This window comes from Nanorana parkeri, unplaced genomic scaffold, assembly GCF_000935625.1.
Source record: "Nanorana parkeri isolate BGI_ZX_2015 unplaced genomic scaffold, ASM93562v1 scaffold18, whole genome shotgun sequence".
NCBI classification, from domain to species: Eukaryota; Metazoa; Chordata; class Amphibia; order Anura; family Dicroglossidae; genus Nanorana; species Nanorana parkeri.
The window spans coordinates 3,039,711-3,057,815 of NW_017306286.1; the positions used below are offsets into that span (position 1 = coordinate 3,039,711).

An 18,105-nucleotide genomic window follows, 5' to 3' on the forward strand; every position below is an offset into this window, starting at 1 on the left:
AACCTGCACTGAGCAATCCTATGCAGCTGCTGCTTGAAAGCATATACAGTACTACTGCTGTAAAGTAAAAATTATTTCCAAAATAATGAAATAGTTTTTATTTATCAATTAACAACCTACAAAGTGCTTACACTGAAAAAGCCTAAACCAAACCAATATTTGGTGTGTCTACCCTTTGCCTTTAAAACAGCATAGCTCCTCCTAGGTACATTTGCATGTAGTTTTTTTTTGGCAGGCAGGTTATTCCGGACATCTAGGAAAACTAACCACTGTGGATTTAGGCCATCTCAGCTGCTTCTGTCTCTTCACGTAACAGACAGACTCAATGTTATAGAGGTCAATACAGCACCCAATATATTAGTAAAATATAAAAGATGAGGGTGCGCCAAGTAATTAGATACCAAACATCAAGCCTCATAATTGTATGCGCCCGTGAAAAGGCGAAAACCTTTAGTATCCTAATTGTCCATAGGCGACACTTTAAAAGCCTATACGGTTCATCAATTTAGAGTTAACCATAAATAATGGCCCTAGAATTATTGCTTTCACTCCTGCACGCACAGCGATACCAAACGTTTGCTGCAAACTTTGAATTCATATGTAGGTGCACCGAACGAACAGGTGTTTCCGTTTTGTATGTGTGTGTATGTCGGAGTGGTAGGGCTTTAAAATTTTGGGGGGGTTATTTTTTATATATTTTATTAACTTACATTTTTTTTAGTTTCTTTTTTATTTTTTTTATACACACTTTATTACTATTACATAGGAGGCTGATATCCTCAGTCGGTTAAGAGAGTATAACATTTTTTTTGTGGTGTCAGACCAGCTCGGTTTTCTTCGGTCACACTACTCATACCCTCCTACTCCTCCCCATTTCCACAACTTAAAGGTTAATAATTCTGTAGTCCCAAGATAGCGATTTAGGAGAGCTCATTACTCTCCTTGAGATAGTACAGGACAATTCTGCAATTCTGACACGATCAACAGGTATTTTTGCACTTACTGAACAAGACAGAACAAAACATTTTCAATTGTATATTTAACAGCCCAAACGGAAGTAAACAAGAGAAGTTCATTATTGTGGTTTTCATACACTTGAAATTCTTTTCTTATAATATTTAAGCAAAGGCAAACTTCCCCCAAAAAAAGGATATTTCAGTTTTAAATAGGTAGTGTGCTTTACTTGTGTTCTGGTCTCCTGTGGTTTTTCTTTTTTTTTTTATAGGTAACATTAATTCCTGTGGAGTCTGAAAATAGAAAGTAGCGCAGTTTTAACTACAGCATGTATAATTTATTTTAACAACCTCTATTGCCTTGAATTATTTGTACCCAGTTCCTGCATTTTGTCTGCTGTGGGGGAGGGGGAAACCACACAAGTAAAACGGGACAAGTAGCATAGTTAGTTAAAGAATAAGTTCACCTTTTGCAAAAATTAAAGAAATACGTACTTAATATATAAAAATATATACATTTCTTTAATATTTGTATTCAAGCCTGGAAAGCATTGCAATTGTGATCACTTGATCACAGCTGCAAAGCTCAGGCTTCTGCACATTCTCTTCCAGACAGAGCTCGTACTGAGGTATGGAGTTTCAGTTAGGAGAGATGGGGAAGGACGGCTGGACTTCAAACTGCATTTAATCACCTCAAACGGCATCCAGCCATCCTCATTCTAGGTAGATGCAGGAATATGGGCAGTAGTTGTACCTAAGTGAAACTCTGTACCTCAGTATGGGCTCTGCCTGGGAGAGAATGTGCAGAAGCCTTAACTTTGCAGCTGTGATCGAGTAATCACAATTGCAATGTTTTCCGGGTTTGAGTGCAAATATTAAAGAAATGTATATATTTTTATATATTAAGTACGTATTTCTTTAATTTTTGCAAAAGGTGAAGACCCCCTGATATCTCCATATAGAGGATCTGCTACTGTATATTTGCTATCGCTTGGGGGGGCCTATGTGATCGCAATAAAGTTAAGTAAATCAATGACTAACACTAAACTGATGAGCGGTAGCCAGGTGGCAAGTCATTACCCCCCGCCCCCCCCAGCTTCCTGATTGGCCGGGAATCCATCTCCATGCTCCCTCGTCGCCAAGTGACAAGGGAGCATGTAGCCAGCTTCACGGCCAACCAGGAAGCCGGGCAGCGTGTAATGCCTCGCCGCCCAGGTTTCCTTATACCGGAAGTTTTGTTATCGGGATAAGTATCGAGAGCATTTGGGCGAGTACAAGTACTCTGTATTGGCACCGATACTAGTATCGGTATCATTGCATCCGTAATATATGTTTCATAACATAAAACGTGGGGGGAAAAAATTTGGGGTTTTTGTTTCAAACTTATCGGTACTTTTTTCGTTATATAGTAAAAAATAGAAAACCCAGTGGTTAATAAATACCACCAAAAGAAAGCTCTATCTGTCCCCAAAAAATGTGTAAAATTTCTGTACGGTGTTGCATGACTGAATAAAGTACTGCGCTGAATACTGAAAAATGGCCTGGACAGAAAGAGGGTGTAACACCCCGGTCAGCAAGTGGTTATTTCAGTGGTCAGTAGTAGACAAATGTTTACAATTTAAAATTTGAAAAGGCAGCTTAGGCCTGGAGATTGAAGGAATTAACACCATAAAAATATATACATTTCTTTAATATTTGTATTCAAGCCTGGAAAGCATTGCAATTGTGATCACTTGATCACAGCTGCAAAGCTCAGGCTTCTGCACATTCTCTTCCAGACAGAGCTCGTACTGAGGTATGGAGTTTCAGTTAGGAGAGATGGGGAAGGACGGCTGGACTTCAAACTGCATTTAATCACCTCAAACGGCATCCAGCCATCCTCATTCTAGGTAGATGCAGGAATATGGGCAGTAGTTGTACCTAAGTGAAACTCTGTACCTCAGTATGGGCTCTGCCTGGGAGAGAATGTGCAGAAGCCTTAACTTTGCAGCTGTGATCGAGTAATCACAATTGCAATGTTTTCCGGGTTTGAGTGCAAATATTAAAGAAATGTATATATTTTTATATATTAAGTACGTATTTCTTTAATTTTTGCAAAAGGTGAAGACCCCCTGATATCTCCATATAGAGGATCTGCTACTGTATATTTGCTATCGCTTGGGGGGGCCTATGTGATCGCAATAAAGTTAAGTAAATCAATGACTAACACTAAACTGATGAGCGGTAGCCAGGTGGCAAGTCATTACCCCCCGCCCCCCCCAGCTTCCTGATTGGCCGGGAATCCATCTCCATGCTCCCTCGTCGCCAAGTGACAAGGGAGCATGTAGCCAGCTTCACGGCCAACCAGGAAGCCGGGCAGCGTGTAATGCCTCGCCGCCCAGGTTTCCTTATACCGGAAGTTTTGTTATCGGGATAAGTATCGAGAGCATTTGGGCGAGTACAAGTACTCTGTATTGGCACCGATACTAGTATCGGTATCATTGCATCCGTAATATATGTTTCATAACATAAAACGTGGGGGGAAAAAATTTGGGGTTTTTGTTTCAAACTTATCGGTACTTTTTTCGTTATATAGTAAAAAATAGAAAACCCAGTGGTTAATAAATACCACCAAAAGAAAGCTCTATCTGTCCCCAAAAAATGTGTAAAATTTCTGTACGGTGTTGCATGACTGAATAAAGTACTGCGCTGAATACTGAAAAATGGCCTGGACAGAAAGAGGGTGTAACACCCCGGTCAGCAAGTGGTTATTTCAGTGGTCAGTAGTAGACAAATGTTTACAATTTAAAATTTGAAAAGGCAGCTTAGGCCTGGAGATTGAAGGAATTAACACCTAACTGCTAACAAATCTCTGACACGGTCCTGTAGGCTTTTGTGCAGATAAGGGTGGACAACTATCACCTCACAAGCCACCAAAAGTGTCCTTCGGACCTGCAAAATTTGCATGGTGTGAGCTCATCCCATATTGCAGACACCAAACTGTTGTCATTGCTTATCTTCTTCAGAAGGTCCAAAGGAATATGCTTTATCTCTATTAAAATCTCCTCTGATAGTACACCATATGAGTTGCATGTGGATGCAAAATCATATGTCCTGGCCTTATACAATACCCTAAGAACTGATAACGGTTGTATGGACTCTGCTCACCGCAGCTTAGGCGCTGGTGTCTGAAATCCAAACTCCTTCCCAGCCATTAGAACTGGTTGGTCCATATAACCAACAGCCCCTGCAGGAGGCAAGAACTCTCTTCATACCAGGTGAGATAATGTCTTCAAAGGTGATTGATCAGCCTGTCCGCACATCCATTCCTCTATAAATTGAGTAGCATAAAATATGTACATGGTATTTGTCCTGAGAGTATTCAAAAGCACATTTTGCAGTGTTCTACCAACAGTATAAAACAATACTACCCAAACAGTATAGCTTTTTTTTCCCCTGTGTTTTTTGTTATTCCTTGACATATCCTATTTGGAATTGTAACCGTTAACGAAGCTGTGAGGGCTGATGATAGCTAGGTTGTCTGATCTCCTTTTGTCAAAGCCTGTTGCAGGTAGGGAGACTGCAAATGTACAGAAATTGAATGTATTTTCCAAACTTAGTCATATTAAAGTAAAAATGTTTTTAAGCTATTTTCATGCTGATGAAATCACTTACAATAGATTCTGCTCCTTGATGATTAACAGTTTTAGCATCCTGCAGAATCAGCTGGTTCCCTGAGCACTGGCCCTGATATATTGTTTTTAGGGTGTTTTTATGGGGCCACACTTGTGTGCTAGTAAGCTGTGTGTGTCTTCACAGATGCACAAGAACGGCAAGGCAAGTCACCCCACTGCTCCCCACTCCTTCCTTCTTTCTAGAAGCCAGTTGATGGACAGCTGCTGGGGACTGTGCTGTCCTTTGTGATCTTGTACTGGATAGGAAATTCAGGAAAGTTAAGCTGAGAGAGTTGGAGTCAGCGATTTGGAAACTATGATTGTAGTTGTATGACCAAAAAAATACTTTGCTGGGCAATGTATTTTTGTTTGATCTGGATTCATTATTGAAAAAAGTTTGAGTGTTTTTAATAATGCTTTATATTGGACATAATGTTGTATAGCAGGTTTAGATGCAAATCGTTTTTAAAAGAAGTTTATGTATATAAATGTTCAGTTATGCATGTCCGATACACTGGTATAGAAATTATATATATTTTTTCCTCTCTTGCTTTATACTGCTTGTTAGTTTATTAACTTCTATCCATACCCTCATATTCCTTTTTTTTTCCATTTTAGATGTACAGCCGTGCTCTACATTTACATTACAATGTTTTCACTATATATTGGTGCCGTTATTTAGAAAGTGAAAATAGCAACTGAACATTTGATGGGAAACTTTAAACTTGTTCTCCTCAGCTTTGCTCAGTATAAAGGGAATAGTTAATGATGTATGCCTGCAAGGGTAAAACAGTAACTCATTACTGGAAATGTCATGTCTAAAAGTGATCTTGCAATTTAACTATTTCTGTAATTTCGATTTCGAACGAAGCCTATTTTTAGTATTATGGGACAACAGCTTATCATAGAACCATTTTGCAGAAACAAATAATATTGTTTTAGCAGAGATCTGCTGTGTAATACAAAAGCACTCATTTTGACACAGTCCTTTCACTATTCATACCTGGACACTCTGCAGCATGTTTTGCAAGAACTAAATCTATATGATTCTGCAACAAAGATGGGACACCAAGGACAATAATTTATTACTTGCTTTGCTTGAGATTTATTATTTCCACTAATACCCTTGAAACACAAAGGCACAGTAAATGTGTTATTGGCATCATCATCTGGTGAAAATAAAAGATAAAACCCCTGAAAAAAGAAAACAAATGCAGCCACCACTTCTAAGGACTGGCAAGCTGCGGTATTTAAAATGTTTGATTTTGGTTTAAGGTATGCATTGAGCACTGTGCAGGACCCACCCCCAGCCTGTGACTGGAAGGAGCAGCAGTACATTGGCATGGCCATCCCTGTGCTATCCCCTCCTGTGAGCATGCTTGTGCAAAGCAATACATCTTGGACTGGGAGAAAATGATTGGTGCGCTGTTCCACTCGGAGTGCTTACATGCCAATCGGAGGTGTCCATATCACGCAGGCAGGTGTAAACAGAGGAGAAGAGAAGACATAGTAATGGAGCGTCACATGACTAAAAAGATAATTAAAATAGGTTTTTGTTCATGCCAGTGATCACTTAGAGGGGACTGGGAGGAAGAGGTGGAAGGGTGTTTAATAATATTTTAGAGATGGACATTAATTGTCTTTCAACAAATTGGATTATTATTATTGGCATTTATATATCGCTTGCAATTTACGCAGCGCTTTACACAGTGCACATGCACATCAGTGCCTGCCCTCAAGGAGCTTACAATTTAAGGTCCCTATCTCACAGGCATACATACAGGGCCAATTTAGACAGGAGCCAATTAACCTACCAGCATGTCTTTGGAGAGTGGGAGGAAACCGGAGTAACCGAAGGAAATCCACTCAAGCACAGGGAGAACATGGAGTCTCCTTGAAAATGGTGTCCTGGCAGGAATTTGAACCAGGGACCCCCAGTGCTACAAGACAGAAGTGCTAACCACTACTCCACTGTGCTGCCCAAAAGTTAAAGCAGATTTATGGGATGATTGTAATACATTTACCAACAGTTAGCTTCAGTGTCACACGTCGGTTCTATCGCACAGCGGCTCTATAGATCGAGAACTCCCTGCACAATCTTCGCCCTGCAAAGGGAGGTGATTATTCAGCATTGACTGGAAGGACAGATGGGGAGGGAGCAGGCCCAGATAGCTGGCTGGCTGCAGTCTGGCTCTGCGCTGTCGCCATATAGCGGGCAATAGCCCGCTATATGCTGAGTTTTGGGTCACAGGGGGACATTAGTCAATGTCCTCCTGTGATCCTGAAGAGAACTATGGCATAAAAAAGGTTTGGCAATAATTATCTTTTAAAAGTACATGATCACAACTGTTTGGAATACATTGACCAGAAATCCTTCTTTGAATATTATCAGCGTCTCAATCAGTCCTCACAAATCTTTCAGCCACAAATGAAAGTATTGCAGCTTATAAAGTGGTGGAGAGAAGAATGCAGTATAAATAGAGCTCTCATATTTTCTGCCATGTAATTTTCCGTACTGTACTCCCACCTTGGAGACAAGTCTTCACTTTCATTTCACTGCACCTTACTGGCTGTGAGACTGCAGGAGCTCTTGTATTGTCCAACCCACATTTGTCCCCATGTACTATACAAAACCTTTCCTTGTCAGGTGTGACTCATGCTCCATAATTTTTTTAATTTCTGTATGCAGGCGACATAAAAAGTGTCATAATTACGCCTATTAACATTTCTTCTCAAGCTTATTGTATATACTGAACATGTTGACTAAAAGAGCAGCACGGACATAAGAAACAAAGATAAATGTGCAAATTGTTTCCTGAGAAAGGTATTCTTTTTTCATAAACTGGGAATTAAAGGGGTAGTGAGTTGCACAGTGAAGAATCACAGCCATAGACTTAGGCCACGTGTTAGATTGTCCCTAGACCTTTATGGAGCTAATACTTGGTGTCTGGCATGTTTGTTATATATGTTTGTGTCCTTCACATAATTCACTAGTTTCCTCCCCACACAGTCCCCAGTAGACTGTTAAGTACACTGATATAAAGTAATAGGTTGACATTTTACCTGCTATAACCGGGTAGTATAGGGTTGCCCTTCTGAATAATAACCTGTACAGATTTTAAAATCTCTGAAATGTTGCCTACAGTTTCCTTTTCTCCACTTGGAGTAGAGTGATATTTTTTTGGTCAAGCACTATCATTAAAGTTGGCTATGTCAGTAGCCAAAGTCTACTGGAAGCTATTTTGGTTTTGACATAATAACCCATGTTTGACCATCTAAAAGAACATTCGCCCTGAAAACAGGTCATAATGGAGCCACTGCAAAAACTGGAAGTCTGGCTTTGGTGATGAATATCAGAATGTTAAAGATCACAAAATTTGTGTAGTGTATGCATTGGATTTACTTGGAGTAGATGAGCTCTGGCAAAAATAAAGTGTAGCATGTTAAATGGCCGGGTTACTAATTTAGATGATTTCAAAGGAAAAGCCCCATGGCTCAAAAAAAAAAGCCATGTGCACAGATATGTCCATTTCATAATGGAGGACAGCACTATTCAGATACAACCAGATAAAGACTTGGACATGTAATAAAAAAAAAATAGACAAGTTAATCTTCCGTGAAATTGCATGTTAAAGCGATTGAGACAACCATATAGGCAGCTTAAGTTTTATAAATATTATAATTTGACTTTAAAGTGGAAAGCTTTTCCCTGTTCCTTTCTGCATTTCCTGCCTCCTGTTGCCCTACCCTAGTAATGTGCAGCCTCACTGACCAATAAAAATGTGGAGGGTTGGATCCAAGCTCGACGTTTATGAAAGTGCATATAACCATCTGCTTGTATCTCTGGGTATGCTGAAGGTTTTGAAATGTGCTTTTCACTGACCATAACCTCTGCTTAGACATGTTCATATGTCCAGTTTAAATTGCCCAAGCAATTTAGCAGTTGTGATCACCACAGAAGGGCCAAAAGTTGAGTGTGCAAGTCATTTTAAAAGTGTAGAAGTCATTAAAAAAAATGATGGACAGTCCTCTTTAAAGTTTACAGTTGCAGCTTTGCCCTTTGGAAATATAATTTCTTGATCAAACATCATGGGACACAGCGAGTTAATTCTGAGATCACTGGGTTATGCAACTAGCTTCCATTGATTGGAAGCTAGCAAATTAATCAAAGCTGTAGGATAGCCTACATAACCCCTCCCACTCCTAGCCTGCCTCAGTTTTTTGCTAGTGCCCTTAGTGGATGGATGCCTTCTCACTTCCATGAGAGAAGTACACCCTTTTACCCAAATTTTTCCTGTCAAGGTACCTTCTACCAGAATTCTTAGCACCAAGCTTCAGTTTCCCAAATCTGTAAGACCGCCACTTGGCCTTTTGTCCACTACCAGGTATATGTTCAGGTCTCTGCAGATGCCAGTTTCGGCTGTAGTGTCCTACAGTCAGCTCTTTAGGTGGTGGTGGGCTTGCCTTTTTTTGTTCTAGTTCCCTGTTTGGGTTGTTTATTGTTCTCTGGCCTGTTGGCCATTGTTTGCTGTGCTCTTTTGCCACTCCTCTATTGAACTGCTTTTGAAGTTCACAGTGGTATAGCAATTAAACTTCCAGTGTTCTGTGATGTACGATCTAGAAAACACAGGTTTTTTTGTCTTACCTGTAAAATGTGTTACTTGGAGTAAATCACAGAACAGGGGCTTCTTCCCTTTGAAGGCCTGGAGTTGGAGGGGTCGTGCAGGGTTGTCCTTGATCTACCAGTGTCCAGTCACCTGACAGTAGCTGCATAACCTGGTGGTCTAAGAATTGGCTCCCTGTGTCCTGATTTTACAGTTGAGACAAAAATCCAGTTTTTACCGTGAATAGCATCCTAATATTGTTCCTGTTTTTTTTAGTTTTTTTTTTAGTTCTGCTGGACTAACAGCAAAGTAAAATAGCGTAATGTGCTGGTTTTATTGATGTTTGTTAATACAACAAGGTCAGTACAGGGAATAAAAGACGTTTTAAAAATCAGCTTTATGCTAACATGAATTCTAACTGCTGCCTGTTTGAAGCCAATGCAGGCAGGCATAGCTGAGATACCTGGGGACTGAACAGCGTAGCCTGAGGTTGTTTGTGCAGTGCGTTTGTTGCTCAGTAACAGGATGATGTGGAACAAGGGTGTGACTGTACACTTTATAGTTTACTTCTGCTTTAGAAGAGACATCAGCTTGACACACACATATATATTGGCAGGCTTTACTAAAATTTGATATTTGCTTTGTAATTTTGCTAAACTGGATAGACAGGTTTTGTGATTCCGAAAGGAAAAAAAAGTTACAGAAAGCCTGGAACTAACCTAGGCAGTTAAATCGACGGCACCAACAGCATATGATGTACACACAAAAAAAAAGCCTACAGATCTCATTTCAGTGAAAGCCACAAAAAACACAGTAGATCAAGATATCTAGCTGTCTGAAGCTATGTGCAAATTTCCTGCAAAGTCATGCTTTGCTCTGCCTCTTTCCACCTTCATAGAGCCTTCTGTGGCCTCACTGACCAGTAGGGAGGCTTCGGAGGTTCAAGAGGGCAGAGAAAAGTTTTACATGTACAGATGATGACGAAATTTGCATTGAAATCGAGCTGTCTGTATAATACCTTTTTATCTTACTCAAAATGTTGCTACCTGCCCTCAACTCGCACTACACTGCTGTAAGCTGGTTTAGCTGGTCATACACTGTTAGAATTTCGGCTGATTCGCATGAGTAGTGGGTTTTCCTCCTGGATTGACAAAAGTCAATTGAGTAATTGAGTCAATTGACAAAAGTCAATGAGCAATTGACTTTAGTCGAAGGAGCCAGGCTGAACATTTTCAGGTAAACAATGACAGCAGCCAGTCAGCTGGGAATCACTGTTCATGTATTTTGGCAGAAGCAAACGCCCACTGTCAGAATACAATAGCTGCAGTTGGAGATTCATGCATCCATGCTGTTTAGCATGGATGGAGAAATATGTTTGATTTTCTTCATTTAGCTTGCAGAGTAAGGTGAAAATGGGTGATGGGTCACTTTAAGTTGTGCTGCAATCAAACCAATTTTAATCAAAAAACATAACAGTTCCCATCTACAGGGAAAAGTGATTTCGTAATAGTCAGATTTATGTGACCATCATCTTTGGGAATAGGTCTTTAGGCAAAATACTCTGAAGCCTCTGATGCAATTTGCTTTTCTATTACCCCAGGGCTGCATACTAGTTATGTGGGTGTGAGTTCACGGTTTCAGCTTTAGTTGACCAAAACTAATATAGATCTTGGGAATCCATGAATTGCTAGCTACCTAAGAAAGGTATTTTGCCTTTAGTCTAAGATTTGCCTTCATTGTTCCTCTGTGTTTTTAAAGTAGCACTTTATAAATATAAAACCTCTTTAGTCCAATTATGTTTTAATTAAGAATCCTTAAATGTATTTTTAGATATGGTTTAGAATAAACTCCTAAAATCGTATCCATTATTCCACTGTAATCCTCTTTCACAGCAGAAATTAGGCTTGAAGGTTATAGCTTATGCACTTCGAGCCAGTCAGTTATACAGTGCTCTCAGTATAACAGTTCTGGAACTGAGGGTGAATAATGAGGCCCTCTCAAATTATGTGATGTTCATTCGCTGTGCTGTACAGGTCAATCATAGTCATTTATAATGTAGTACAGAAAAAAATAAAACCACTGTGTGTCTAATTAAGAAGAAATAAACATATTAAAATGGCATCACTACACATAGTTAAAGGGTTAGTTCATCTATTCAGAAAAAATTTGAACTCGCAACACTCGCCTCCCCACCCTGGTCCTCTCCATTTATCTGTAATGATGACGGTTGTCCGTTTTCCACACCAGCCTGTATAATGGTCCCAGTACTGAAAAACTTTACTATGCAGCCACCAGGTGCTGCAGAACAACCTCAGTGCAGAAGAGAGACCGAGTGGTCAGGCTCTCAATTGAAGGTGAGAAATTTGACCGGAGAATGTAGAGGATCAAGCAGACATGCTTATGAACTCTGCTGATGCAAAGGATTTTAACATTTCTTCCTTTGGCGTTCCTGCTTCATTGTAAGCCTTCATCGGCCTAACCAATGTTCCAAGTTTCTGGCAACCTCAACACAGCCTGCAATTTGTATTTGCAGAACCTCCCTTCCTCGGCCTCTCATTTTTCCTCCTCTGACTTGAGTTGAGAGCTGAAAGGTAAACTGTCCTCCTCAGCATTCACCCCTCATACCTCCATGACCCCAGGCATAGTGGCAGAAGGCTTGGGCAATGGCAGGGACCACAGTCCAGAGGTTTGGGGGGCAGGTACACTGGTTAGCCTAATACAAAAAATCTATAAGGTTGCAGTCCAATCTTCCCCCACGCCCCCTCCACTGCATTCCAGCAGCTGAAACTACCAACGCACGTCTGACTGGAAGTGCCACACTCACGGTAGTGACTTCAGGCTCCATTGGGAAACACAAACGGAAAGGCACAGAGGACGCTCCTTTGCACACAGATCCATAAGAGGGCAGGACAGGAGGGGCAGTACTGGCTCTCACTGAAAACGGAAGAGCGCTCTGGAGCAAACCCTGTCTAAGTTGGGGGTTCTAAAAATACAAGTAGGGGTTCCACTGCATGCTTAGGATACCAGGAGTGGCAGGGACTGTTAGGGAAGAAAAGAAGAGGGAAGGTAAGAAGAGCCACACTTCCGGGGACAACACACAAGTGCTCCTTTTTAATGATATGTGCAGCAGTGTTTCCTGTAAATTTGTGGGTGGAGCTACGTGTTCTCGGGTGCTGTCCTGAAAGATTATTTCGGGAAAGATCATTGGCATCATTTAGTATTTAGGCTGCTGCATGAAACCTTCCCTTGAGTGTTTCATTGATTCATAATACATTCCCATATGTCAGTATTTTCCACTTGGGCCATTACAGCTACCTTTAATATTTCACAGGATGCAGTAGAGAAAATTTTTATTTCTTCCCCTTCCTCAACATTTCCTACTCAAGCAAAAATGGTAATTTAAATGTCAATGGTTTATCCACTGAAATTGTAACACAAAATTAGAACACTTGTCATTTGTACCTCCAGGCTATTGAAGAACCTGTAACAAAAATGGTTCTATATGTGAGAGGGGGTCACCTCCAGATGTCCTCTACACCTGCAGTGGTGGGAGGGTGACTTATGAAAACTCATTAATGAAGTCTGTTGTGTTGGACTGCTTGAATTATGTGTGCTACTTGAATGCTTAATATGGCCTTAAAAATTAATTGTGCAGAGGTGCTCATAACCCAGCCTCTGACAATTTTCTTTTTTTCCTGTACCAAGCTATATGACCTTCTCCTCTCAAAAGCAAACTGTCAGTGCTTGTTTTGATTTGTAGTTACCTATAAACATAGGGTTCCCACTAACAATCATCTAATCTCTGTGGGTAGCCATTGAGAATTAAAAGAAGTTACAATTTTCCGTAGAGAATGGGTATACATGGTTAGAATTTTGTAGGAAGTTGATTTCGTAATGTTCGAATGTCTATGAATTAATGTGATGTAACCGACAGGCGTAAACAACCATAGTAATGAGATTTTTTTGTAGGAGCATGTTGGACATTTTTTCTTAAACAAATGAAATTCTAAACATGCATTACGGATTTCGATCGTTGTCGATCGTAAATATTCGGTGAGTTAGTAATGCGCCTTTGCAAAAAAAAAAAAAAAAGATCCGGAAGTGGGCTTAACACGAACGATCGGTGGTGATTGCTTCGAAAGAAAAATATCTTTTAAACAGGGATGTTCACAGATACAAGTACTGATACATTTTTGTCTAGTGTGATGTGACAGTTTTTCTAAAACAATACAGACTAATGATTTCAGGACAGTGGTGCCAGCGCTAGGTCCCAGCTGCACCCGCTGCATCCCTGATAGTTCTCGTGAAAATGCCAAGTATCTGCACTGGTATCTGAACATCCCTACTTTTAAATAGTGTTGGCTTAGTTTTCTATGACCAGCAAAGTTCCGTAGAGTGCTCATACAAAATTCTAACCGTGTATACAGATGTACTGGGACCCAAGCAAGGCTGCATTATTGCAACCATGCTCAGCTGTTTTTGGTCTGGTTCAGTGTGGGGATCAATACTGATTTTGTGTCTAGTTTGCATCACAATAACAAGAATGAACAAAGCAAAGAAAAGACCAATAGTCCAGTGTATATTCAAGCCTCTTTCCAAATGGAACATGTTAACATTCGCGGGTGTAAGTATATGCGTTTCTTTAGAATTATACGCTTCTAGAAAACTTTCAAAATAGAATATTCCTTTTTGGTTAGCAGACTGTGGGCCATCAATAACATGTTACTTTCAAAAGTATTTATTCATAAATATATATTATCTACAAACCCCCCCGTAGAAAGATGATATTCTTTGTATGATCAGATACAAATAATACTTCCACAGCTCATGTTTCCTGAATCATAAGTCTTCTCTTAGTGTCATCAGCGGGAATCCCTTTGCCTGTCTATTCTACCTATACAGTCATAAAGGCAGCACGATTTCATTTCCCTGGTGCCTTTCTGTATTCCATAACTTGTTCCATTACTCTGTAAACAAGCAATACAGGTCCAGAACCATCCGTTTGTCAAGTGAAGAGCAATAACAAGCCAAATATTTCTCTCAGAATAGGTTTCCTTGGAACAGAGATGCATTTTGGAGGATGAGTAGGGATTTTAAAATGAGCATAATATTACTTGTAATCTGTTGACAATGAGTTCCCATAGCACTAAATTTCCTGGTCATGTGATACTGGATCATGTGTTCTCCTAATGTGAGATTAAATAGAAGCATAAGAAAACAGTGTATCTTCCTTCTGTAAACTACTACCCCTTTATTGGCTGCAGTCACTGTTTGGCCGAGAACTTTTAGACCTGCTCCTTTTGGACTGGACCGGAGGGGCACCGACACAAAATTCAAGCAGTGTATGGCTAGCTTGATAGATATGTAACGGTTGACATTGTTGAAGACTTTGTTTATATTTTTATAAACAAACTGCAGGCATGCTCTTGGTACTGTTTTAAGGCCTGTTCACACCACTTGCAGCTCACTTTTTTGCTGGGCTGGAGGGGAAGTGGCGGGCCATTGAAGTGAATGGCACCGTAGCCACACCCTCCATGTCCTGATGTCACTGTGGGGACGACGACATTAGAGTGTAACCTCCTCTGTACAGAGACTGATGTGACTGTGGGGAGGGGGCATTAGAGTGTAAGCTCCTCTGTACAGAGACTGATGTGACGGGGGGGGGGGACATTAGAGTGTAAGCTCCTCTTTTCATAGACTGATGTGACTGGCTCAGTGTTTTCTGTACAGCATTGCGGTATATATATGTATAATAATAACAGCGTGACTGGCGCAGCGTGGTGGCGGTTTCTGAAGGCTGCCCTGCATATAACACATATAGTACGTGTCATTGTAGTTTTGGTGCAAAAAGGGTTTCATAGAGTGTGACCACTCAAGTCTTAGGAACCGATGTGGAAAGTTAGAGAGCCACTCCTAATCACTATTGTCCCCTCTTATAAGTAGTGCTGCAAGTATATGTCAGCCATTTATCTTCTCCCATCTTACTTTAATTTTTTAAAAATGGTCTTTTATGGACGGTAAATTGTTAGTTTAGGACGGAAGTGCTTATAGGTTTAGTATAGTAGATCTGGTGTAAAGGATATTTGATGCTTCTGGATCACATTGGAGTATATTTGATCCCAAACATTAAGCACTGCCAACTGTGTATGGGTTATGTGTTAAAAGTTTCGTTTTTTTCTGTATTTTCAGGACCATGTAAAGCAGTGTTTCTCAAGATCCTCTACAAGCAACAAGGACACAGACTCACTTGTGCAAGATCCTGACCGACAGTATGGAACATGGAGCCAGGATAAACAGCAGACTGAGGACAGGTAAGTCATTTATTACATGCATTTCCAACCAGTTGTCATGTTTTTCTATTAAATGTTTCCTTGCCTGCCACCCATGTCCTTGAGAGTCTGATAATTGTGGTTTTAAAGGAACCTGTCAGGATAGGAATAGAAAAGCTTCTGCTGGCTTGTTTTTGACATTGCAGGCACCAGGACTGTCATTCTTAACCTTGCTTTTCAATTTAGAGTGTTGCTGACCGGAAGGAAGCTTGGATCCAGAAAAGTGTTGAGGCCGGTTGAAAGCCGTGAAGCAAGCACTCTCAAAACAAATCAGCAGAGGCAGCAATGATTAACCTAACAAAAGATGTTTGGATTGTGGGAGGCTACTATGGCACCCAAATAAAGCCCTCAATATTTTCGAGCAGATGCATTAAGTTAAAGCTGCTGTGAAACAGTGCTAACTATGTATCTACTTTCTTTATCTGTGTTAAACGAACGGATGTCTCTGGGAATTATTGAAAGTTCTACAATTCATGTGTAGCTACACCCAAACCTTTTTTTCCCCCATTTTTTATAGAATGAGGTAGAATTAGAACCCCTGTGAGGTTTTACTGCTATCTCAAGCTCCATTAGAGAGACTTGCCCTCACTTTCTGTTCTGGGACAAGGTTTTACCAGACAGGAAGTAAGGAAAATCTGTAACAGGGAAACAGACAACAATAAAAAGCTGACAGAGGGTTTAGCATTCCCTGAACCAACTTAATTTTCCCCTAGACAAAAATCGTGTTCAGCTTTAAGTTTGAATGCATTTAAGTGCATCCAACTGGACTGTGAGATACAGTGACAACTATTTTGTGCCATCCAAGCTGTCTAATAGCTACATAGGAACACATTTAAGAGGCGCTGGGATTGCTCTTCTCACTCAAATCATAGATGCAGGAAAGTTTGCAAAAAGGCTCATTTTGTAGATTGATAGTCCTGAATTGGGATCAGTGGTTACTACTCTTTCTCTGGGAAACCACCTTTGCCCAACTTAGTTCCATTAGCCAAACATGACAGAACGACTGTGAAATGGTTTTTATTTTATATAAACAATATGAATACTAGGTACAGCATTCTGTTAGTAGATCACATAATGACTTGCAGCCATCGGTAACATTTTGGACTCCATGATCTTCAAGCATCCAGAAATAAATAGGACATTAGTATGGTACAGCTGCACCTCCATCCTCCCCCCTTCCCCTCCCTCTCCCCCTCCCTCTCCCCCCTTACACACACACACCTTTCCAGAGTGGGGGCATGTTTGTTAAGCTTTGCAGAGGCTTTGACAGGTTGTATCTCTGATGCTTGGGTGCCGGAGGTGGTATCCCATGACTACAAACTGGAGTTTCGCTTTGTGCTTCCTCCTTGGTTTCTCACCTCCAACCTTCCTCTATCACCGTACAGAATAGCAGCTCTCCATCATGACCAGTTAGGTCTTGTGGATCAAGGTGTTGTTCCTTCCTGTGGCAGAATGTTTCCATGGGTTTTACGCCAATCTGTTTACTTATCATTGTGGGATACATAGATGACCTCCTATTGAAGGAACAGTCGGCACAGGCTCTGTCGGCCAACGTGGCTTTTACGCTCCGGTCTCAGATTCAGACTCTCTAGTTTAGGAGCTGTCCTGATTTCTGCTTTTGCATGAGAGACCTGGGTCTGATGACTGAAGTTTCACTCCAGGCCGATCTTTGCAACATAACATTCTGACATAATGAGACAAGTCAAAACTGTCTCTTGACAGGACCAATTCATTTTTCACCAGCTCCAGTTAGCCACTTTGGTGTATAAATGACCATTATGCAAGGAAAACTACCCAATTATCAAAGTCTTCATGACTTGAAGCCTTTGTATCTACATTAGATTTCTTTGTATAAAGTTTGTAGAATATGTGTACTTTTATTAGTCTTCTGCATTCTTAAGATAGAAATACATTTGTAAAAGTTTATTATATAAGGCTAAAATACGCAGCCTGTAGATAAGTATCACATGAGTGGCACATGAACAGCTAGTTTCCCAACTTAAAGGATTGCGCACCACTGAATGTTAATTGATGATGAATTAAGGTGGCATTAATTGATGATGAATGAAGGTGGCATTAATTGATGATGAATGAAGGTGGCATTAATTGATGATGAATGAAGGTGTTAAATGGAATGGTGTCAGAGCTGATCTAAGTCCTGTAACCTTATCCACAAGTTAAGATTTAAAGATTTTGCCTCACTTTAAATATTAACCCCTTCATGACTGAGCTTGTTTTTAGTTTCTGTTCGTAAATGACTGACACACTTTTGACATTTTTGCTGTGTGATTCTTCCACGTCAGTAATATACTTTCTTACAAAGTGCACCCACACATATTATATATTGTTTTTTAGAGGACAGATAGGGCTACATATTTATATCACATATGTGCGTCTAACGCCTCACTTAGGACAAATAAAATATAAAAAAAGAGGAAAAAAACGTTTAAAAAAAACACTTTTTTCCCAGTTTTGATTTGTAGTATTTTTTTTACAAAACCAGCACAGCTAAAAAAATGCAATAAATACATTCATTTATTTGTCCCTTATTTTATTTTATTTTTTA

The 18,105-nt window shown here is 40.2% G+C and overlaps 1 protein-coding gene across 2 annotated transcripts in view; it reads left to right on the forward strand.

The window, feature by feature from the left end:
• KIAA1671 (KIAA1671 ortholog) overlaps positions 1–18,105 on the forward strand; it is a 59,132-nt gene that overhangs the window by 22,365 nt on the left and 18,662 nt on the right. For both annotated transcript variants that reach the window (XM_018560801.1, XM_018560792.1), the window contains exon 2: positions 15,400–15,521. In XM_018560801.1, the coding sequence (XP_018416303.1) occupies positions 15,400–15,521 (122 nt within the window). The remainder of the gene's footprint in view (positions 1–15,399; positions 15,522–18,105) is intronic.